Below are 25,519 nucleotides of genomic sequence, written 5' to 3'. Positions count from 1 at the left end.
TCTATTGAGTTGCACTGTAGGAAATGACAATGATTTGATACTTACTGCCTGGGCTGTTTTTATTGCCACAAATCTATGATTTCCCTCCTTTCCACATACATATCCAAACGCTCGATGGTCTGTGATATCCTTTGCGATGTATGAAATTTCATGAACTGCATGGTGGTGCTGTAGTAGCTATTAAAAAAAAACACAGTAAGAAATACCCATCAAAACGTTCCATTAAAAAGTGGTGTAATTTCTCTTTAACTGGTGCTTTACCTGGATCTCAATACACCTATGGAAATAAAATAAGCAAACATATCCTAGTATCAAAATCAATTAATATCTGAACTCTTTAAGCCTATTCTCTTTTCAAAATGTAGCCAAATTTGACTTGCTTTAATAATTTGACTAAAAGCTTCAGTTGAAGATTTTTCTTAGTATCTTTTGGCGAGATATAATTCAGCAGAAAATATCAGGTTACCTAGTTACTACCCACACAGCATCCTAGGTACAGAATCAGTATTTGTAGGTATATAAAAGAAGCAGCAGCAGCAGCTACCTGTAGCTTCATACGGGGTGACTCTGAGGACAGACTGATCCGCAGAGCCTGCAGAGGTAGAGCTGAGATACTCAATCTCTCTAAGAATAAGCACCAGACTTGTTTTATCTCTGCAACACTCAGCATCAGCCAGGAAGCGATATTTCATTCAAAGCAGTAACAGAACTCCAAAAATTTAATTTTTCCCAGAAAATTAATGAAAATGTAATTATGCAACTTGAAATCAATGCTAAATGTAACAGTTCACATTTTACTTAAAATCCCACTTTGGTTAATTGTAATAATAAAAGGATTCAACTTTGTATCAAATGTATGAGGAAAACTCTCCCCAGAGCCAGGACGTGAATCTGAGACCCCTAGAAGTGTCTTGGAGTGCCAGAATCTTTTGCACTTTGGCTTAAATAGCGTTTTATTACCAAAATAATACTGAAGTATTTCTACTTGAAATAATGTCCTTGAAAGTTTATCTAAAACATCTGTTAGTTTAAATTTCTACCTTCTGATATATTGATCTGCTCTTATATCATCTAGGGATAATGCTATTTCTGAGAGCAGGCAAAGCCTCACAAAGAATTCTTTTGAGGTCCAGATTCCTGCTGGTTTTGAGAAAAGCACATTTTGAAAATCAGCATGGTATCCAGGCAATCTCTAAACAACCAGTTATTTTTAGAGTTTTAAAAAAAATTTTAAAATTCAAAACCGGAGAGGATGTGTATGTGTAGAAGCAGCGCGTGCAGGGCAAGTGACAAGCGATGAGACTTCTGTAGAACACCGATTGCAATTTAAATGGAGAGGCAGCATACAAGAGATGGATGACTACATATAAAACAAAAGACCAGACATGCTTCATTTTCATTTCACAGTAAATGACTCCTAATTTCCCAAGATCAAGATTGCTTGCTCTTGGGAAAATGGAAGTGTTGCCATTGACTTCAGGCTGAACATGGCTAAGCTGAAGGTGCACTTTCGACTCTCCCAACATGTAAAGCGTTTAAAATTAATGATGGAATCTTACTTAGATAATACAGGGATATTGATTTATTAGGTTTTTCTGAAAACCAAGTTGCATGCTATATGTTACAATGAAATGAAATGTTCCCATCTCTCTATTCTGCATATGACAGGGAACGTTATCTCTGGCTCCTATTAAATCAAAGTTCTTTGACATTGCTTTATTGATTGCGAGACAGCGTTTTGCACTGAAATTAAACTGTGATCAGATTCCTTCCTCATGGAATTAAATTTGAAGATCATTGTACCATGGAAAACTATCACCCACAATGTAAGACAGCAGATGGAGACGCTCCAATTTATTTGGGAACCCTCATTAACCGTTCAAAAATCATTACATTTTTAATGGTTAAGATATTTTACATACTGCATCAATAGAAGTACAAATTAAGTAAAGGTGACTGTAACGTTATGCTTTTACATATTTTACTGTATGGAGTGTTTAGTGAGAGTTTTTCATTTGTTTGAGGGATACTGAGTTGGAACATACACATGAAATGCAACGCTGCACTCACACATCTGTACTCAAATGTAGATTTAAACACTCCTTCGAACTCGTGTTTTCACAGCCCTTGGTTCATCAAATGTGTCCTTTCTACAAATTCCAATACTCTATTCTAAATATTATTTAATGAGTGCCTGATTCTTTGCTTTGTAAAGCTGAAATGAGACTCCTAGTGCAGTCAGTAGAGATTTACCATAAAATGCAAGACCAGAATCACATACTTTCTGTAAATCTTTGTTTTAAGGACGCAGCCTGCCCAGTACCCTGCATAGCCCTTCACAGCAGCAAGATGTGCACTAAAGGACAGCAGAAGGGACAGCACGAAAAGGAACATCATCTCATCCAGCCACCCAACAGAGACTTAAAATTGAGGCTATCTACAAATATATGCTCTTTGGATGTTTTGATTAATTTGCATCTGATGCATTCACATAGATTAATCTGTCCCATAAGGTGACACCAAGAAATAGGAATGCCATCTTTATCTCTCAGTTTGTAACTGCTCACATGTAGCCACCCCCCCAATACTTGATACGAACAGTCCTGAAAGGAAATGAAACAAAAGCCATGCAAAACTGCTTATAGCTGAACTGCTGGTCAGTGCTCAACAGTTAATATTCACAAGCTTATCTGCCTCTCTTTCTCCCCAGCTTTTTTTTTTTTTAAAAAATATCTTCAAGGTTTTACCGTAACTTAATCCTATCTCTAGTGGGTCAGAAGCACATAAAAGAATTATTTTATAACTCAGGGATGTTTATGACACCCCTGTATGGCCATGCTGATGGATTCCATTACACACTATTTGATGTTTTTACTGTGTCTTTGCTGAGCACTGCTACAAGCAATTTACCAATTCATAAGTGAGTTATCAAATTGTTTTGGAGGGCTGCAGTATGACAGAACAAATTATAGAGAAGACATATAATTTGTATTATGGTTCAATACAGACAATTAAATATTGCACAGATTAGAAACGTCAAGGATTTTAAGTGGAACCACAGATAGTCTCAAACCAGGTAAACTAAGACAATGTCATGACGCACAAGTCCTTCTTTTTAGACTAAACATGATGTCATTATTGTATTTTATTCATACACTAGAAAGTTTTTTCCTGGTGTTAAAGAAGTCCAAAATACCCACCTCCACCAAGGCTGCTGTCTTTCCTCTTCCTGTTAAGTTTACTCTGGTCTCTCCCACTAGCCATTATTTTCTCTCCTTTTCTCCATTCTATCCCATGCTTCTCCTCTTCCCTCAGGTTGCTCCCTGTACATCACACTGAATTGATTTAGCTGCCTCTGAGATCTGTAGCATTTCTAATTTCCCTCAGGCTGCTTGGCACCTATCATAAATTTTTTCACCCCTTATCCTCATCTTGCCCCTTTATTTCCATGCTGTAGCCTCCAGTGCCACTAAATCAATTAAGTCAATCAATTAAGTACTTGGAGGGTCCAGCAATCATGTCAAATATGTGAGTTAGATGGCATGAGAAAGTCACTGCTTTACTATCGCTATTTCTCTTTTAATGAGGTTGTCTATTTAGTGGAGCCTGGGGCACAGAGTTAAGAGCCACAACAAAAAATATCCTGCAAGTTGCAAAAGCCTCCTATAAAAGCTGCCCCACCGAAAGCAGGAAGCATGTACCATACCATATTATATCCATCAGGACAAGTTTCACAGGGATTTAAGTTGCACAGCCTTTCACCTCGAATAACTAAATGGTGAGCCTGTTTTTAAATCAGTGGCATCAACTGACAGCTCTGCTGTTACAATTTCCACGCTGTTGATACTGGGACATGGGTGACAGACGCGGCCCAAGCATCCTCTGCATTTCTATTCCTATTCATTTCTATGACATTTGAATAAGCAGTAATACATTTTGCATGTCACCTAAACCTCCCCAGACATCAAAGTTGCTCACCAAACTGCAAAATCCTTAATGGATTCATAATAAAATAACTTTATGGACTACAGTTTCAGCCATGCTGCTGTCTACCTGCGAGTCCCCTGTACTCCAGCTGATGTTGTGATTGCTCAGCAACACGTTTGGCAATGCCTTAACATCAAGCTTGGCAAGCCAGAAGTGCAATAGTACATTGACCATTATTTACTGCAATGCATTAAGTGAAAACAATGAATTGTAAAACACGTGAGCGGTTCTGAGATGAATTCTATCTCATTGCTGCAAGAAACTCTGGAGTGGTACAGATGTGTGGCCAGCTCCTCCACTACACCTAGGAGGCTGCTGTGTTCCTTAATGGTGCTCAAGACATGCATACCATGGCACTTCATCAAATGTTCTTCATGGCCATTTCCTTACAATTCCTGTTTGTTTTAGCTGAGATTTGCAAGGATCGCGGGGACAACAACTGGACACAAGCATTTCTCTAACTGCTTATGTTTGCGCTGCAATGCTCCTCTGCTTTTTCATTAAAATGCACTTAGCAAAGGTGGTCTGGAGCTGCTCATCTCCATCAGGAATGTCCCACAATCCAAATACACACTTAAGGAGTAGTAGTGAAACACCTAAATTCTCTACAGTGGCAGATTCAAATCCCAGACCTGTCTAGTTTTAGAAATTTCAGGCAAGGTTGGAGAGCAGTCCCCTGTATGTGGACAGCTAAAAAACCCCCACTCAAACCCCCCAAAAACCCTTGCTGGCATGGAGTTTTCCCTGGTACCCATTAATAATGCACAGGTACCTGTTAAGCAGTTGTGAACCTTTCAACTTCCTTTCCCCCTAGAGACAAGTGTGTTCCAATGGGACTGCGTACAGACAATTTGGGGGAAAAGTCAATGATCTCAAATGTCAGTGAAATGGAGAATCACAGAACCCTCAAGGTTGGAAAAGACCTTGAAGATCATCTAGTGCAACCATTAACCTAACATTGACAGTTCCCAACTACACCATATGCTTAAGCGCTATGTCAACCCGACTCTTCAACCCCTCCAGGGATGGGGGCTCCCCCCCCTGCCCTGGGCAGCCCATTCCAACGCCCAACAACCCCTTCTGCAAAGAAACACTTCCTAAGAGCCAGTCTGACCCTGCCCTGGCGCAGCTTGAGGCCATTCCCTCTTGTCCTATCGCTTGTTCCTTGGTTCAAGAGACTCATCCCCAGCTCTCTGCAGCTTCCTTTCAGGTAGTTGTAGAGGGCGATGAGGTCTCCCCTCAGCCTCCTGAATTTACTGAATCAGTAAATCATATTTGCACCACAAACTTTCCCGTGTTGTTTTCTGGAACTTAGTATTTGGGTCACAGATGGGGTGGCAAGGCATCAGCCTACAGAGATATACAGGGGACGAACAGATGGGGGAAATGCAACAAAAGCCTTCCCTAACCGCTGCAAAAACTGTCAGTTTAATATGAAATAGCAAAGAGGAGACAGCTTGGTGTGTTTCAGAGCTAAAGTTACCAACAACTCCAAACTCCCTGCAAATTACTACCGGACACAGCACAGGGTGACTGAGACCAGGGGTGGTGACAGAGCTCAAACACTCGAAAAGCCAAATGCTCCTCCAGCGCTGTCAGTACATTCACCCACTGTCTTTCCCCGCCTCCCTGGTGGTTCCTGAGCACTTGGCGCAGTATAAAAACATTTCCCTGACGTTGTGGGTGCTGTTAAAGTGCAAATGAAGAGACAGAACTTACAGGTTGCTGTCAGAGGCAGCTAAATCCAACCTGATAAGGCTTTGCAACACACCTTGTAAATTTATCACTGCTGTTGATCTCTCAATTAGTGACAGGCAGCTGCAAATCATGGTGTTACTGCTGCAGTCTCCTCTGCCTCCACTGGGCAGATGCTTTTCGTTACCCTTTTTCTTTCCTATTATTTTTGCCCATTTTCCAAAGATGAATACATGTGCTGGTTTTGGCTGGGATAGAGTTAATTTTCGTCATAGTAGCTAGTATGGGACTAGGTTTTGGATTTGTGCTGGAAAGTGTTGATAATTCAGGGATGTTTTAGTTATTGCTGAGCAGTGCTTACGCAGCATCAAGGCCTTTTCTGCTTCTCACCCCACCCCACCAGTAGGCTGGGTAGTGCACAAGAGTAGGCTGGGGGTGCACAAGAAGTTGGGAGGGGACACAGCCAGGACAGCTGACCCCAGCTGACCCAAGGGATATTCCAGACCATATGGCTCGGCATATAAATCTGAGGCAAGAAGGAGGAAGCAGGGGACATTCAGAGTGATGGCATTTGTCTTCTCAAGGCACTGTTACACGCGATGGAGCCTGGATTTCCTGGGGATGGCTGAACACCTGCCTGCCGATGGGAAGTGGTGAGTGAAATCCTTGTTTTTCTTTGCTTGTGTACATGGCTTTTGCTTTACCTATTCAACTGTCTTTATCTCGACTCATGAGTCTTCTTGCTTTTGCTCTTCTGATTCTCTTTCCCATCCCACAGAAGGGGAGTGAGCGAATGGCTGTGTGTGGCTTAGTCACCAGCTGGGATTAAACCACAACAATACAAAAAAAGTTTGAATTTTGCTCCTATTGCTCAGAAAGGCAAGAGGGGAGCAGTTCACCTAGGCCATATAATACAAAAGCGGGTGTCTGAGGCAAAGAGGAAAAATAGTGCTCACAAGACAAACAGCTTTAGAAACTATGTGTCTAAACAAAAGGCAAATAGGAAACATATTTTGAATCTGTCAGTCCTTTCCTACCGTGATGAGTACTCCAGTTACATGGCCATGGGGAGGGCACAGCAGAATAAACAATGTACGGCAGATCACAGTAATTTGGCTTAAATGCGGTAGTTGTTGGTGTGGGTAAACACTGGATAGACCAAGAATCTGTTATATAAACATTTACTACAACATGTGGAAAATTTCATCTAGTTTGATCTAGAAAAGGAAGAGAGCAGTACAGTCTAAGCTTAGCAAATTAGCGAAATACTGAATTTCTACTAGCACAGCAAGCAGTCTTTGAACAAAGTAACGTTTCAACTTAGCTTTCAAAAATAAATGTCACATGTGAATACCTGAAAAGCAAAATCCACTAGAAACCTCTTGCGGTTATGAAGATTTCAGTATTTGGAGGCATCTCCAGGCACCAGTCAAGATGATCAGTTTTGATCATAAGAGAGTATAAACTGAACATACAACTACCATGGAGTGAGAACTGAACCCTTCCACTGAAGGAGACTGAACATGTGCCATGTACTACACAGCCTAAAGGAATGGTCCAGCCCTGAACCTTTCTGACCTAAAGCCACGCATGAAGTTTGGGCTGAGCAATACGTTATAGACTTTCCATTCAAAAAAACCCACCAAGAACAGAAGTGGAAAAGGAAAATGTAACCTCTGGAGTGTCCTCCGAGCCTGAAGGGACTTTTCAGATGGCAATCTTTAAGCATGTCTTGACAATGAGAAGAAAAATCTGTCTAATCTTAGTGCTTCTTCCACAAACACTGATTTTGCAAACAATAATCTAAAGAAAGACTTTTCCAAGTGCCAACTTCTAAAAGGCATTCCAGTGCACTAGCTTTGCAATAAAAACACTTGGCACAAAAAACACACTTTCAGATTATATGCAGATCAAAGCTTGGTCTATGTAACACAAAGGAGCACATAAAATATGGTGCTGATAAAGAAATGAATCAAGACAGATTTAGCCCCAGTTATCACAGATCCAGTCCCTCCAGGGGGTCAGCAGTCTGGCTGTGACACAGCAAAGCACCCAAAAGATGTGTAAATTTAACTTCCTCTTAATAACAATAATAATAATAATAATAATAATAATAAACAACTCTTAAGAGCCATTCTCTTCCTGCAACCAAGGAGACTGAAGCAAAAAACAGATTGTGTGACTTCTCAAGCTTACACTGCAACGTCAGGAAGGACGAAAGTCAGTGAGCATAATGGTATGTGTAAGGATAAGCACGTCGTCAAGTGAAGTGCTAGACTAAGCTCAATCTGTACACTCCACTTCATCCTATACAAAGGCGAGCACTTAGCAAAAGTACCCCAGGTAGGAGACTGTTTGGTTAACTCAGGATGATAGCTTAAAAGGGTACTTCAGCCTCAGCGAAAATCTGAATTAATCCTTACCATTTGCTTTGCTTGATGAAAAAAGTACCCTGCTACTGCCTGTATTTTACCTGGGGAGCAAGAGCAGCAAATCTTTAAGAGAGCAAACTCGAATGTCCTTGTTTGTGCCCCCTGTGACAGGCATGTGCAGTGGTGCTCTTGACTGGCCTGGAGTTGTCCTCACCCGAGACCACCGGCACACACCGGGTGTCAATTAAGTTAGCAGGACTTAACTTTGCCAGCGCAGCAGCCTAATTGTGATGAATGAGATCTACGATATCGAGCTAGCTGGATGTTCCAGAACCTAATCTGTGAAAGAAAACATCACTAAGGTAATAAACTTCTGTCTGGCTCTCATAATTTGTAATAATGTCTGACCAAGACCAGATATGAAGTCAGTTATTGTTCATTGTCTTAGGAAGCAAATGCTAAGTTGCTCATGCAGAAGATCCATTTGCTAGATATATGAATTTGGAAAGGAACAAAACAAAACTGGAATGCACACATAGCCAGTTTCCTATCTTCACTTCAAAGGCTTTTCAAATTTTTATTGTACCAGGAATGAAAGTAGCTAGCTAAATCTAAAACCCTTGTCCAATTACTATGAATCCCTAGTTGTATTTTAAATATGTACTTGCAAATATTGTTCCATGACAAAGACAATCCGAAAGGGCAAGAAACATTTTCAAAGAGCTTTGGAAAAATAAATGTGCCGCACTAAAGCCGTGATGCTGGACCTCCCCTGAGTCTCATACTATTTTCTTATTGTTTCTGCACCAGACACTGCCATTGTTTTATCAAGGTGGTTAAAACAAAGAAGGATTTGCACAGCAGTACCAAGAAGCAGCAAACCTGATCCTTGATACCACAGTCAATGGCCTCACTAATCAGCTCAGTAATGCAATATGGCCCTACAATGCAACTGAATGGGACCACCTATAGACTACAATACATTGTTTTCCCTTGCCATTTCACTATGTCAATGTACAAGTCACAATACATGCCCTATAAGGATATTATTTTATTCTTTGGGATGGCAGCTGCCCAGTGGCCACTGCTGGGTTTCCAGGGCTGTAACACATCCGTCCAAGTGTATTCCCCCTTAGCCCCCACCTCATCACCTTCTGCAAAATGGTCATTAGATCAAAGTAGCCATAAACATGCTTGCATACAGCCTAAGTGTAGCACCTCTGACCATACCTTGTATTTTTTCCTGATGCACTCTGAAGTCTGTAAGACTCTTACTGATTAAATCTTGAATTTGAGGGAGCACAATATTCAGTAATGAGACACTCAGTTCGTTACAGTACCCCTCCATATTTGTATTGTGCTCATATTTATGGTCTGTGAATGTCCTTTGAGAAGCCTTTACTTTTACAAGGTTCTTTTGTTCCTTTACACCAATATTCCTCACCTTCTGAAATGCTTTTAATTTACATAAACAGCACAAGAAATTCCTTCATACAACTCCTACAAGCTTTGGAGGTAATTTTTTTCAGTTTAACTGTCTCAGATCTTAATTGCTTCAGATTCAGCAAGCATTATGACCCACCCTCTTCTTGTAGCCTGTGATTTGAAAAGCTCATCAGTGAAAACCAGTCTCTGATTCTCTTGATATGTCATGCAAACCCTATAAAGGAAAGCTTGCAAAGATCACAAAATCCCACTCACACTGGCAATACTAAAATTTAAGTTGCACTGGATAGTCATCAAACAGCAACTTTCTTTAACCATAAATCTACTTCCATAATGTTACAAACTTCTCTGGAAAAGGGGAAAATGGACAAGAGGGATTTATTTTATATTTATCTGTGTCCCAGATACTCATACCAATTTAATAAGACTTTAAAAGGGGGCTGAGGAAAAGGACATGTACAGAAAAGAGTAGGAATAGAAAAGGACTCTATAAATTCACAAACTGTGTATAACCAGTATGTCATGTTCATGAGCCAATTGAAAATGAAAGCAAAGAAGTTGAGAAGTTGACAGAACACAATGTTTTTGTATCTTTCAAATACAGAAGTGTTTTCATAATCAGAAATAAACCAAAGCATACAAGCAAGAAATCCTGTGTTCCACAATATATTGATTTCAAGTGGCACAGTGGACAAAATCCACTCAGCCCAACTCCTCATTTCTAATGGCTTAATTTTCTAGTGGCCAACATATACAATACCAGCTAAAGGAGACATCCTGAAATGTCCCTACCACAGCCATAGTTTTGCTTATGAAAAACACTTGAGTTTACCTTTCCGTATCACAAACATTTAAGCTTTTCAGCTTGGGGGCACCCTTCTCTACTACTGCTTTTGTTGCAATTATCATAAGAAATCTTCCTGGTTCCCAGAAGAGATGTCTGAGCTGCTGGATATTCTTCCCATTGCAGAACTGGCCTGTGAGGCTCTGGCACGCTTTTTGAAAAGACTAAGGAACAATCTCTAACAATATTGTAAGGTCTCAGATTATTCCGTCACTGGAGGTGTACAATCACAGCTTTATAACAACACCTCTGCTGAAGGCACCTGAAGGCTGCTGATGGGACTCAGTGGTACCTGCAGGTTAGCAAAAGATGACTCTGGAGCAATGAGCTTTACAATTCAGAAACAGTATCATTAACTACCTATCCTGGTCATAAAGACTATGCCATTTCATTTTCAGTCTTCCTGCAGGAAAAGAGTGGAAACCTTTTCCTTTGAGTTACAGTTGCATGTGTAAACTAACTTCAGATAATCCCATAAATGTGCCACTCCTTCATTTGTTCAGGTCCCACAACAGACACTTAATCTAGGATATAAAGTGTCCGTAGCAACACAATGAGTGTGTGCAGTACTTGAGTCCTAAGATAAGAATAAAATAAAATGTAAAAGGCAAACCTCAAAGAGACTCTAAAGAAGAATAATGAGCTTGCAGGTAATTTTTGGCTTGATTTTGCTTCCCCCCCCGCCCCCCTACATTATCTCGAGGTAGGAATTTCTGGAGTTGCATTTAGTAGGTGCTTGGCACATTCTGTTACAACAGTTCTTCTACATTTCAACTCTGGCAATGGAGAGTATTTGTAAGTTTTGTCCTGGCACCTTCCAAAACGGAGCCCTAAAGCTTCCATTTGCACATTTTTAATGCCCAGAATTGATTCTTCCCTGCTCATTTTCATGTAAAGCAGGCTGAAATGTTCAGTTTTAGTCTTCTCCTGCTAATTGAAATCTCTAAAAGCAAACTTTGATTCAACAGTCTGCACACAGACGTGGCCCAGCAGAGAGCATGGCTCAACTGCATTTGCTTTTCTCTCTCCCTGCCTTGCTTTTCTGTCCCGGCAGCGGGTGTCACACAGGGTCTGTCTTTCAGAAAGGTCTCAGGCAGTGCTGCCCTTACCTTTTACTTAACTGCACGCAGTAGAGCCTTTCATAGCTTTGATGCATGGATGCTGGCTTGTTTTCTACTACTTACTCCTTTGGTTCTCCCCCACCCTTTACAACTTCTGCGCACTGCATGTCTTCTACTTCTCCTTACCAGAACTGAACTTCCTCATCACTTCACTCTCAGCACTGCTCAGCACCAAGCCTTATGCACGCATAGGTTACACTCTCACATGCTTTACACTTTAAAATACTTCCAAATTCCCGTATCATTCACAGGAGAGCACTTGGCTAATTAAAGATCCCAGAAGGCTATAAAACCTTCTAAAAACCAACTCAGCCTTTTTAAAAGCAAGGACACAATCAAAAAAATTGGATTCAGATCTGTATTTTCACTACCTAAAAAGAAAAAAAGAATACTCAGAGCCGTGCAGAGCAGGGGCTAGGAGCCATATGCAATATTTTCAGATACCCAGACTTCTCATTTGCTTTAAATGTCAAGGCACTCAAATTAACTAGTGCTCTGCCTCACCTATTTCACAACACTCTCTTTAAAGCTGGCACGAATGTTGCTGCTTACTTCGCTGGGAGTACAATGATGCAGAATCAGGATGGGAACCACAAAGGATTAAAAATAGTAGAGACAGGTAGAGTCCATTAAATGCTGCTTTTTCTAGAGGAGTGCTACAATTTAGGGACACATTAGGCACTGCTGTAATTCCACAATTACCACCAGGTGCTGGGTAGCGCAAGAGATGCTGTTCCAGCCCTTAGGCTCTGCGACACATGGTTGCCTGCATGCTGAGCATACAGTGCATAAACCAGAAAGGTTATGAGCACAGTTATCTCATTTAGGAAGACAACTTTTATGAACAGTTACTTATATATTATGCAAAGATCTACTGGTATGTGAAATTTATTACTTATTCAACTGAAAGACTGGGATAAAAGCAGGTATTTGTGTCTGGTAACTGTTGGTAACTAAGAGCATCCAGCGGTACCCACTGTCTTTCCTCCTCCTTCCAGAGGGCCACTTATTACATAAACTAAGTGGAAGCCAAGGATTTATTTGTCCCCCTGGACTATCAGATTGAAGAAAGCTTTTGCCGACCTCCCTGTAAACACAAACATGTTCCTGAGGGCAGAACATCATCGGCTGATTTTATTGCCAATAGAGATCTATTACTATAATCTCACAAACTCCAGGTAACTTTAAAAGTAAACCTTACTGTAGTTTCCCTATCCCATTACAATGACAGTGAAGGTCATCTGTCTCCCTTGCATTTGACCCCAGCAATAGGAGAGGTTAAACAGCCTACAAGTTAGCACAGAAATTCAGAAGCATTGTCGGTAGTATTGCTATTACCAGGGCAAAAAGAAAATTGCAGAGCAGCCTCCCAGATAAAATGCACTGAATAGGAAGGAAAATCACCAGCACACCTGGGGCACAATGTTTCCCAGCCATCTCCAAGAGGAAGGAACAGCAGATTTCAAAGGGGGATGTAACTTTCTGTTATGGCACCTGCTGAAGGTCCCCCACCGCTCTCCAGGGAGGTTTCAGTGCATCTCAGCCGCCTGCACTATTATTATGTCAGCATTTCTCTTGCTAAATCCTTTCCTGAGCAGTTTGAAAACCAACCATTATAATTCTGTGTGTGCTGAAAATAGGCCTGATTTTTTTTTTCTAGTGTTTTTTCTTTCATTTTTCGAGTTAATGCATTACCAGGCTTAAAAATATCAGTACTTGCAAACAAGACCCCTGCCCCAAGCAACTCTATTTTGGGTGCTCTTCTATAAAGGCAAAATCACAGCTGGAGTCAGTGGGACTACAATGTGGCTTTCATATCCTGATTTATTTATCTGAATCACAAAAGGGTTGCGATTATAGGCGAAAAAGCCCATTATAATAACTCTATACTTTGAGTTTTCTGTCATGGGACAATACCTCCCCAGAGGGCTGCAGTGCAGCTCCACTATATAACGGGATCTATAACAAAGATTTTAACAACCAAAAGCTTTCAACTTTTTAGTAAAATTCACCCCAAATTCTGTTTAAGCATACCAAATGTTAAAACTACACAAAATTGGAAGCATTTACATCATAATTTTTACTACAACAGTTCTATAGACAGATACCCACTCCCATATGCAATGGAGGCCAAATGGCAATTGAGGATATGCCAATATAGTGAGATGCCCCATACCATAACACAGAATGAATGTAGCAGTACCTCCCTTTCTTAAATCCATCCTGGGGTGCTTGGATTAAACAACAGGAGGCCACATACAGCCAAATGAGACCATCACTAAAGTCATAAAATCTAATTTTCTGCTTTTTTGAAAGCAATCAACTTTTTTAGCCTTTTCACACTGAAAAACACAACTACAACAAAATCCCACAAATTATTTCAGTTTGGATAAAACGTCTGGAATAGCTTTATTTTATCTTCATGCCAATTAGTGTCAGAAACATCGCAAGGCAATTCCTGCGGATACTCCCTACAAGAAGGCTGACCTCAGCTGTAGATCAGAGCATTTCCAGATGAGGGGAAGGAGAGAAATTTCAGCCTTCCTCTGTGTGCCAAATGTTAGGAGGAAAGACATAAGGTTCAAACCAAAGCTCTAGATTCCCAAACCCTCAGACTTCACAACGTGCAAAATCACACCCAAGTTTTGCGTTTTGGATTCTTTTTTTCACAGTGACAAAACCATCATAATACATAAGGTTTTTACAGTCTTCATACAGCAAAGTGGGCATCTATAAAATGTATCTCTATGAGCTTGTGGCTATTAAAAATCCCTGTGGAGCACTCTGAACCATCCAAACTGTCTAGGGCACAGTTTGGAAGGCCAATAAGAAATGAATTACAATAGTCAATAAGGGATGTAATTATGGAAGTAAGGTCTTCTGACATTTACATTTTGCTCACTGTCAAATGTTATTTATGAAATGTGTTATTCTTTCCCTTTTGAAGTATCAGAAGACTATAAATACCTTATAATAATAAGTAATACACAGGGTTTTTAAGTCCCCTACTCTGCCATATTCTAATTAGATATATTTATTGCACGTAGAACACTAAATGCCATGTCTTACTATTCATATTTACAAGTAGAAAGATGGGAAACTGTCAAGCAACAGAGCAAGACCCCCAGTTGGCCAGAGGGATTTCTTGCAGGCAGAAGCTGTGGACAATGAATACAATTCCTGTAACGCGTAAGAAAGGCCCCAGATGTCACTGTTTTCAAATGTACATGGCAAGATTTGACTTTGCTGTTTTTCAGCATGCTCTTTATTGTTATTATGCAATATTTTTATCACTGCAGTCTTTAGAAGTCCTCAACATGGTCCAAGTCTCAACATTTCTTACAAAAAGTTCCTATAAACAGATAATTCTGATAAAAAGTTTGATTTAAAAGGTAATCCCAAATAATTTATGCTTTAATTCCAATCTTTGAAAGCTAAGGGCCAAATGCCCCTTATATCTCTGAGATGCACAACTGCAGTAGCTCCTCCTCATAAACCCTCAGGCATGGAGAAGTCCTTCACTCACTGCCCTGGCAGACGCCCTGCATCACTCTTCTGCCTCCTCCTCCCAGGGGAGTACACTGCAGGTAGCTTACCCCTGAAATGTCAGGCTGACAGGGTAGAAGGCATGGTTGATTTGACCTGCGCAACCATTCGCCAAGCCACACCTCTGCAAGGTCACAACAGAAATGACAGACGGCCAGAAGAGCAATTTTATGGGCTGGATCTACAAGCCACTAGATGGGCTGTCCTCATCCCAGGCAAATGACAACAGGGTGAGGCAGCACAGCTCTGCACGACAGGCCCTGATCAAAGGGTACCAGCACTCTCAGCACCACTGAGTTTAACAAGGTTCTAGCATGGGAGTGTTTTAAGGAGGGATTTGAAGAAAATATAAGGGGGTGCTGCACGAATATGTGCAAAGAATTCCTCCAAAGTATGATGGGTAGGATGGGATGAAGCCCAGAGCTATTTATTTAAAAAATGAGTAAGTGAATGATGGAAGTTGGTGCTGTGGAATGACTCCTGGAAAGTGGATGAAGAGTAAAGGCAGCCATGAAGAGCCTGGGAAAAAAAAAAGAGTCAGGCAATGGGCTGATAAAATAGAGAAGGCAGATTCAGCATAGGAATGCAAAGAAAAGTGTGACATGATCAAAAGAATAAGCTGAGACAGCAATCTTGGCAGTCACGACGGATTTAAAAAATAAAAGTCACATTTGTCAAGGACAAAGAAAAGGATAACAATTGAGACACAAGATGAAGAGAGGCAGGACTGGGTTTTAACTGTAAGCATGACGATAAATGCTGTGTTTCAGAGCAGTGAAGAAGAATCTGCAAGATCTGGAGTTACCCTGGGTGTGACAATCAAAACCAACACTGAATCAAAAAGGCTGCTGAATTTACAGGGCTGAATAAGAGGATGATGCTGATATTTTCCTCAGCACTCCGAAAAGGAGGTCAGAGAAAGACCTTTGGGCGTCAGGATTAGAAGGCCCGGTTTAGCCACATTAAGCTTGAACTGTTGGCTAAAGGTGTAAGGAGAGGGCTTGAGAGACAGGTCAAGATTTGAACAGAAGGAGACAGGGCTGACATCATTTGGTTTGACACAATAACCAAATTTATATCTGCAAATGAAGTAACTCTGATAAAAAGCATAGCAGGAAGAAAAAGGGATCAAGGACAGAGAGCACCCAGGAAATCCCAGACGAAAACTGAAGGAGAGAGAAAGAGAAATGAGAAACACAAGGGTAAAATCCAGAGATAAGAGTCATGGAGGCCAAGTGGAAGGACTTTATTCAAAATCAGCCGATAAGCTAACAATGCTAACAAACCTGAGATCAGCCATAAAGAAGCCAGCAGGAACTTTGGAAAGATCAGTTTCAAAGAAATGAAGAGGACAAAACCCACCTCTGGGAGCTTCTGGCCTGAAGCTGGAAGGAGCCCCAGGCAGGGACCATTAACAATCTCCTGGCCAATACCATGCACTAGCAAACAGAAAAATTCAATGAACTAATCACAACAACTCTCCTGCTCACTGCAGAGCGCGTAGAGAGCAGATAAAATGAATTCCTTCTTTTATTTCTATTTTTAAATACTTAGAGATGCTCAGTGATAGAGACTTGACAGTTTGACATTTCATCTGCTCCAGCACATGTGCTTCAAGGAATAACTACAGATCCATAATCGTACCTCGATTTCTGGTCAAAGATGCCAGAATCAACAGATTTCCAGTAAAGTCAAGAAGTACCTTTGGTACATTTTAAATGAGACGTCTCCTGCCAACAGTTAGAATTTTAATCTTGCTAAAATTTTCTTTCAGCCAAGTTTAGCTGTCCTGTTAACAATCTATCAGCATAATTAACACTATCATTCACATCAAGTAGAGAAGAGCAGCAAATCCAGAGGTTATAGCACAAATCTGAGAAAGTCTCAGAACAACCTGGAAAATGCTTTATAGAAGCCTTAGCAACAACTTTGAAAAATCTATGCATTATAAGTTGAGAGTGCTTAAAAGGTCAGGAAGATGGGCAAGATTAGACACCTAAAACAGTGGCTGGATCGTATCACAGCCATAACATTTCCTCACTAGAAGAGAAGAATCTGAGGACAGCAGGATTATAACCACCCACTACAGGTGTTATTTATTTGACATCATTAAAAGTTAAAGCAGAAGCACAATCATGAGTTCTGTGGCCAGCATGAAAAGGCAAATTAATTTTTTTGTACAAAATGCTACAGGTAAGGTGGGTCACCCTCCCATGGAATAGGGGAGGTATTATTCACTGAGTAACACCTTCTCAGGTAGGTAAACCCTGCTCCACATGACAGTCACATAATCCTCCTCAAAGATAATAAAGGTTTGAGTAAGGGATGGATAACAAGAATGAGAATAGATAGTCAAGATGATATATATATATATATTTATATACAGTTTCCCTTTCTGGATTTCATACTGACAGCCTGAAGAAAATGGCTACAGATTAAATTCATAAAACATGAGTAACACACTGCAATACTTCTCTGCAACTCAATCACACACTTACAGTATTCCTAGAAATTTTACAATCCCACAGGTTGTGCTCAAGCCATATATTTTGATAAAGGTATGGGTCAACATCTCTGAAGGACTAGCCAATCCCTCCAAAGTATATAATAGACAATGCAAATGAAACTCACTTTTAGGGTGCTGCATAGGACAAAATAAGAAAAATTGGTGAAATGGCTATCGTCTTCATAAACTGGCCTACAATCCATCTGTTTAGGGTATTTCTCATAAAGAAACAAGGTACTGATATAGGTCTACCTTGCTTTTTGGACAAGTGTAGAGTCTAGATAAATATTCTTCTGTAACAATAGCTTATAGGAATATATACTGCCATATATTCTGGCAATTTGCACATCCACAAGCTGATACAAAATTTTACTATAACAGAATTAATTCTTTATTTAAAGCCAAATAGTATTTTTTATTTTCATCATATTTCTCTTTCACAGTGTCTGGGTTTTCCATTAAAGTCAACGGGATTTTGCAGTTAGAAAGTGCATGAGTTTAAAAGCATACCTCAATTACATGGATGTAGAAGAAAATGGTTTCCTTCCCAAGTATTTTATGGAATTTAATTATTATTTTTAAATAATTTTTTGAAAGTAACCTACAGTAAACAAAGATTTATTGTTACATAAATAAACAATGAGACAATTAAAGCCTCTTTATGGAGACCATATTAGTCATGCACATCTAATGAAGCATTACTAAGCTATCACAGGGAGATAGCCTGATGTGTGTGATTAACAAAATAATACTCATAAATAGCTAATGAACAATGATGGTCCTTTAAAAATTCTGCATATCCTGCTATATTGAGAGTTATGGTTTTTGTTGCCTTCTAAGGAATACATTAACCACTAAGTTCCACCCTGAAAATGAGAATACTAAACAGCAAAATGCAACTATTTCCATTTTTGCCTTCTACAGACCATGCTTTTGAAAATATAGAATAACTCTAATGAAAGTCTACCAATGAAGAACACAACATTTCAGTCTATGCCGTACTGTGTTTGAAAGATGATATCTTGAGATGTCACCAGGGTGCAGGGGGAATATGACAGAACAAATGGTCAAAAATTATTTTCATATAATATAATATGCAGCCATGAAATCTCTGAAGTGGCACTGGGTAGAAAAAGTCTGGGTTTAGTAATAATTGTGGTAGATTTTTTTATGTTAATTAAAAAAAATATGTATTTCCTTCAGGTGAGGTACATATTTGGCAAACATATTCTGGAGAAGGCAGGTGGGATGGATGGCCAACATATGACAGTAGACAGAAAAAGGTACATTTATATGAAAAAATAGGGTCAAAGCTCATGTCTAATGACAATTTTTGGCATACAACAGGAGAACACCCTTAGTCAAACTAAATACAACTTCAGAATATACAGTTAATGTTGGGACTTTAACAGCAGAACAGTTTGTGTTGCTCTGCCTATGTGCAGGCTCCTCCAGCAGATGAGAGATTCTGTACAACAGTATATGCAAACTACAGGCTTGCAGGGTGAACTCTGCTAAGCAGGGCCCTTCCTATCATGTTCTAAATACATTGACAAGTGTTTGAAAAGTGGTATGAAGGCACCTATTCAGATTAATCCATGGAATAGAATGATGAAGTAGAAGAGAGGAGTGTTATTATTTCTATGGCTGTGCTACAGACGAACTAAATTGTACCGCTGCAAACTCACAGCAAATCATTCTTGTATTTTTCCTGGTGAGATAAATTCTTCCCAAATGATATTCCACCTTCAACCTCATCTCCTTCATGGATAAATTTACTCAAAGGGCAGAATTCCTGATGGCTGGAATAACAGCATTATTAAAATCAATATTTTTTGATGAATACTGGGTCTAGAACATATTAAAGAGAGCTGTAAAGTACAGGGGAAAAAACCTTGCTTATCATTTTCAGTAGTAACCCAACTACAGCCCTTCATCTGTAATGAATTATGGAGCAATTCCCCTAAATCATCTGTATGAAGTCAGCTATGACACTGCCAATTTTAAAAAATCTGCTAGTTTTGAGCTACAAATTGATTTTTTATTGTGATAAATTAAAATCCAATAGCAGCCTACAAGATACTAAACATACAGAAGGCTACATTTTTTCAGAATATTTTTTCTCTTTTCTATCACATCAGACTGTCATTGTGGCAGACATGATAGCAATTGCCAATGATAAAAATTACCTCTCTAGAGAGGTTAATAACCTCTCCAAATAAACAATAAATGAGCACTGTGGCCCAAAATATCCTTTTGGGAACTCCAAAATCATGGAAACACAACTAAGGGGGAAAGCATTGTGGGGGACAGGGAGGGCTGTTAAAGGAGGAAAAAGCAAATGCAGTATTATCCAGGCTGTTCCCTACTCACCTGTTTCCCTGTTGCACAAATGTGAACATCAGTCTCCAAACTTTATAAACTCTTAAGTTTAACATGGATATCAGAAGATCTGTGTGAGCAAAACATAACCTTTTTGCAACCCCTTTTTGCTTCCTTCCCATCAAAGGAGCCAGGCTGAGCAATTGTACGTCCCCAGTTTTGCCAGTTTGTGGGATTTTCCTTGTTGCTTCTAAATCGAGAATGGGATTATCAATGTCCTGCATCACCTAACTGCATCGTCCTTATTTTGCCTTATAGGAGACTCCACATTACAGCAGTCATGCAGCTTTCTTGGGGGTGACTTTAGCACAGAGACACTGACAAGAGACTGCACAGACTGTATTATTTACTACTGCAACAGCTGAGATCTCTTAGCATTACACCACGATGAGCCAAAGCTGCATGGACAAGACACAGGGCATCACCCCTAAATATCTGCCTCTTGTGCTGTGGAATGCACATTGCCTCAGTAGTGCTCCTGCAGGTTCAGAGAGCCCAGAGACACTGTTGGGGTCTGTCCATGACCTCTTGCTGACGTTACCCAGTAGTGTATTTCAGATGTTGAGATTGTATGTGACTACCAGCAGGGATGGGAATGACAACTGTGGGTTGGCAAAGCAGAGACAGGCTGGATGAGAGAAATTAAGAGAAGAGTGGGACAAGAATGTGAAACTTCGGGACATGGAGAGACCCAAGTTGGAGAAAAATCCAGAGGGATGGTGGCTGTGAAGAACCAGAAGAGGAGTTCATGCACCCCTGCTTTAAAAGCTTGGCATGGAAAGCACGCTTCTCCTGCTTTCAAAACAACACGTAAAACCTGATGTTGAAAGCTCCCCACATGCCTGCGTCACAGTCCTGTTTCAGGAAGGACAACTCAATACTCCCATCCATCACTCCAGCAGACATCTGGAAGGTGGATTTAAAGGTTTCAGTCTAAGCCCCAGTAAGTGATTGACAGGGTTACTATAAGAATGATATAGTTATGTCAGATTTAGAGTATAGGGTGTCAAAGTTATGAAATGAAGGAGACTGGTTCTTATGTCCCCAGCTCAGTAGCTGCAGACAGGAGCGTGTGCAGGATGCTGCAAGAAAGGCAATTTGGCTAAACCACATATTTGTTTCTAAAACACATCCCCCTTTTCCTCTTTATTTTATAAAAAGAAGCCCAATGTTTGTGAAACATTCACAGGGAAGTGCAAAAGGACTAGTCTTTCTTTTTTTTTATTTTCCCAGGAAAAGGCTTTAGGCTTAGGAAAGTAAGTGCGGCCTCAGTGCAATTTGCAGAGTGCTTGGCAAGGCAGTGGGCTGTACAATGAAGAAAAAGAAAACAAAATATTACCAGATTGTTTGGTGTATTACACTGTTCTGCACACTGAATGAAGCTGGTATTCTCTGGACAAAAAAAGGTGTGTCATCGCATAGTTAAGTACTACTCTACTGTCTATTTATTAGAGGACCCAACCACGACTTCACCGGCAGCCCTAATTCTGACATTTCCTATCTTCTGAGCGGAGGCTGTAACCTCAGCAATATTCTCTTAAACACTGCTTTTGTATGAATACTTTACACACGCTGTACACAACACATTCCAAATGAGCTTTTCATTACTAACTACTTGTATTACGTATCAGTGAGCTCAATGATATTGATTTTCTAATAATATAAATTAACTGGCAAGATAATTTCATCTATCATCAGTAGGGTTTTATTTCTAGCATCATGTTAAATAGTTAATCTTTCGAAAGATTAAATCAAGAGCTTTTTAAAATTCAAGGCAGAGTTTAAACTGCTGTTTTAATTAGGATTAAAACAGTTTGTGTGTTGTCGCTTTGTATCTAAGTAGTGTAATGTTTTGCTTAGTTTTCTTCTTTCAGAGTAATTTAAAAAAATCAAACATGGTATTGCTGTGGCAAAAAATGCATAAGGCATGGAAGCCTCCTGCAGGTTCTTCGACCAGTTGCTACTGGACAAGTTGCTGCTTGGCAGCCTCTAACAGCAACCTCAAACTTCCCAGTATCCTTTACCTCCAAATCCACACAAGATATACTCCTTCTACCACTGACAATACAAAAGCTCTGACTCTTATGGTTACTGCATACCTCAGAAGACCATCACTGCTGTTCGTACGAGTATATCGCATTATGGTGACTAGAACTGCATTCATGAGGAATTATGGACCTGATAGAAATTCTTACAATTCCCCTGGGACATCTTCAGGGCAATCCCAGCTTACTGTGTGCTGCTGCAGGAGCTCCCCAGCTCCCACTGCCCTTTCTCTACCTCAGGCATCAGTGGGGAAAATAAGCTTCACTCCCCTGGCGTTGTCTGCACCTCCCTGCTCCAGCTTGTTTTCTTCCCCTCAGCTTCCCACGACACAAGGAGCCCAACCCAAGGCAATCCTAACCTCCAATCCTAATCCCTTGTCATTAGACTCTCAAAAGTCACTTAACCTGTACCGCCAAGGAGTCTTAAGCAGCATCCAGAGGATGGGTGCAGTTGGGCCCAGGCTGGATGGGAAAACCCCTATGGGCACAGACACCAGGCTGTACCATGGACTGCTAAAGTCTTGCGTAAACAGTGGGCTGGTATTTCCAAGATGCAATTCTTTATCTGGCAGAAGGAAAACAAATCCCTTCTTGCCACTTTCTGGACTCAAAGATGTGAGCGGTTATGCACGTAAGGAGCATCTGTGTACTCAAGTAAGTGGTTCTGCAGAAGTATCCAGAACAAGGCTTTACAATAAACCATGTCCCCATGCTACACTTTACACCTCAGTCATCTAATGGCTTGCTCTGATATGTGATAACCCTTTCTCAAGCTTCTCAGATGCTTTATGTGTGCTTACATTGGTGAGATATTACCGCCCAGCTAGGAAATGCTTTTAAAGAAACATCCATGGAAAAATTCAATTTTGTTCCATCACATGATTATTTTACTTACCCCTGTCTTTTCATCGAAGATTTTGATTCCCCCAAAGGAGACTGTTAAGAAGATTTTTTGTTTATGTTCTCCTTTCGAACGAGCCGCAGCAACAATTCCCTGTTGAAATAAAGAACAGTTTGACTGGTTTCATTACTCTTCTAGGTGCCACAGCAGAGCACAAATATTTGTCCATTGCTTGTGGACAATTCACCACTTTTCTAGGAAAACTTAAGAGCTTTCTAGGAACAGTCCCCTTTTACTTCTGGCTTCCTCCCCTTTTTCAAGGTACCACATCTATGCTACCCAGACAGCATTTCAAATGTGCTTCCAATTCCAACCCCTACACTAGCTAATCCTCCATGAAATTTGTTTTCATGGAAGCTGAAGGTCATTTCTAGCACACTTTTCCCAGCTATAAACTGTTTTGTTTTCTCCTTTTTTTCAAGAAAAAAACCAAATAAACAGTAGAGGAAAAAAATGCCAACAACTTTAGCTTACTTCTTGGGCAACACTTATCTGGAATAAGCAAATTGAGCTTTTTACAGAGGAATAATATTCTTCTCAAAATCAAACTATACCTCTGCTGTAAAAAACTGGTATTGAGGGTTAGTTTTTTTCCTGAATTCAGGCTTTTACTTCGTAAGTGAACTTGCTGATACACATTCCATAATTATAATAGTAACTTCTATTTCCACCTTCTTGAGAGCCTGCCCTGACCAATAACACTGTACTAAGATCAAATGTAATCAACTACACTAGAAAATAAATAAAAATATTTAGCCTTTATCTGGCTCTGCAATTTCAACATGTTCTAACAACCACTAACTTATGCTTTAAGTCCTTCATGAGGTTGTTGTTCTTGTTACACAGATGGGAAAATTAAAGAGAAAAAATGGAGTCATCTGTCAAAAGTCACCCCAAAACTTTATGCCTGGCCTTAAAACTCATGTTGTTAGACACTAGGTTTCCAGAGTCCACAACTTCACGCTATGCTGCCTTACATACAAATGTGAATTTCTAATGCTCCCTTCCCTCAACAGTTTTAGCCATCTCACAACACTGTTTAGACCAATCTCGCCACTGTGCAAACAGGTATCAGGCATCTGGTAGATGTGAAAATGGTAATCCATGGAGGAGAGAGACAAAAAGGCTTGTGCAGCAGAATAGTGACAACTCTTCCAAATTGCTTCTAGGAACTATGAAATGATGAGAAATATCCAGTATACAATTAAACCAGATAGGAATGTTGTGGCAGATGTGATAAATCAACAGTGCACCTTTTAGAACAGATTAGTTTTTGCTTGTCATAAAATGTTCGTAACTGATTTGTAAATTATCTACCAGATCTTGCTTTTAGATTGCTGAACCATGAGATGCATGTCACCCTTTGCTGTTTCTTCATGAATAACCACATATTCCTCCCAGTTCCTTTAGACTGGAACCCTGCTAGTTGGTAGCATAAAAGATACTATTTAGTGATTTCTCCTCCTTAAAAAAAACCAGTAATGGGAAATCCATCAGCTCTCTTGGCTGAGTGCTGGAGTGAGGACTGGAAGGAAAAAAAGGGGAAAAAAACTGTAGAGGATTTACTCCTAGACCTAGTTTGTAACCCTGCAGTGCAGGTGGGAAGCTAATGGCCAACAATGCACTCAAGAAAAACAAACCTATCTACTCTTCCTTCTCAACCACTCCAGCTCTTCCACATTTCCCAGGGCCACAGAAAGGATGCTTCCTATAGAGAGAGAGCTCTTATGCTCTTTGAGGGTTTTAAAAGATTGAGCCAGAGAGAGATGTCTAGCATGCTCCAGAAAGTCCACCCTCCTACACCACCAGTGCTTTCAGGTTCTGTCTACTCTCTAAGTTGGAGTCTACTCAAATCTGATTTTGTCACTGCTTCATTTCTTTCCCAAATCTCTGGGGACTCCTCTTTATCTTCTCATGCTCTGTCCTCTCACTGCACTGCCTCCTGATTTTGTAACCCACCAATCCTGCCATTACAGGTGCAAGACATTCTCCTCACAGTGAGGATGCCAGTTCCTCCCTGTAACTGACTACGTACACCCCACACCATCACTCACCCCTTCCTGCCTGTCCTGACAGGAGGTAACAGTCAAAGGCAGGGTTGTAGCTGATTAGCGCTGTCATATAAAATGTTCTGATATACCACTTTTCTTCAGAGCAGTTTACCTCCCCTTTTGCAGAATAAAATTATCCAATTTGCAGATGTATTGTTTATAATTTGTGGACAAATTGCAGTGGTGTCAATCATGAATAACTACTGAACTCAAAGATAACGTGTTAAAATTAAACTGGGATAAGCAATACCAGTCAGGAGTTCATGTAAAATTGACTGATTTCAATACATAATTAACCAGAGTGAGACTCAGTGTCATGAAAGAAGAATGAGTAAAAGTTAAACCTGAAATTTGCTCCCCTTGACTCCATAATATTAAACATTAAAAGTTTCACTGCACCTTGAGCTTCATCATGGAGTCTTGGCATAACTTGTCTCCTCGTGCGGCAGAAACCTCATCTATCCCAATCAGTTTTGCTTTGTATCGGACACCGTCACCTTTAAACCTCTTTATTAAAGTGGCTTCACTACGATCCTGACCTGAAAAGACATAAGGGAAACAAGGAAATTTACATAAATGCGAAGGAAAATAAATGAATAAATACTCACAATTAAGTAGCAAAT

The 25,519-nt window shown here is 40.2% G+C and overlaps 1 protein-coding gene across 12 annotated transcripts in view; it reads right to left on the bottom strand.

Moving 5' to 3' along the window:
• The window catches only part of DAB1 (DAB adaptor protein 1), a 475,330-nt gene that overhangs the window by 41,881 nt on the left and 407,930 nt on the right, over nt 1-25,519 (bottom strand). For all 12 annotated transcript variants that reach the window (XM_074831919.1, XM_074831918.1, XM_074831927.1 and 9 more), the window contains 3 exons: nt 25,296-25,435; nt 22,840-22,938; nt 46-177 (listed from right to left, as the gene is read on the bottom strand). In XM_074831919.1, coding sequence (XP_074688020.1) covers nt 46-177; nt 22,840-22,938; nt 25,296-25,435 — 371 coding nt within the window. The remainder of the gene's footprint in view (nt 1-45; nt 178-22,839; nt 22,939-25,295; nt 25,436-25,519) is intronic.

Source organism: Strix aluco, chromosome 8 (genome assembly GCF_031877795.1).
Source record: "Strix aluco isolate bStrAlu1 chromosome 8, bStrAlu1.hap1, whole genome shotgun sequence".
In the NCBI taxonomy this organism is placed as follows: domain Eukaryota; kingdom Metazoa; phylum Chordata; class Aves; order Strigiformes; family Strigidae; genus Strix; species Strix aluco.
Note: the sequence above shows the minus strand (reverse complement) of the source record. Positions and strands in the feature narration are given on the sequence as shown.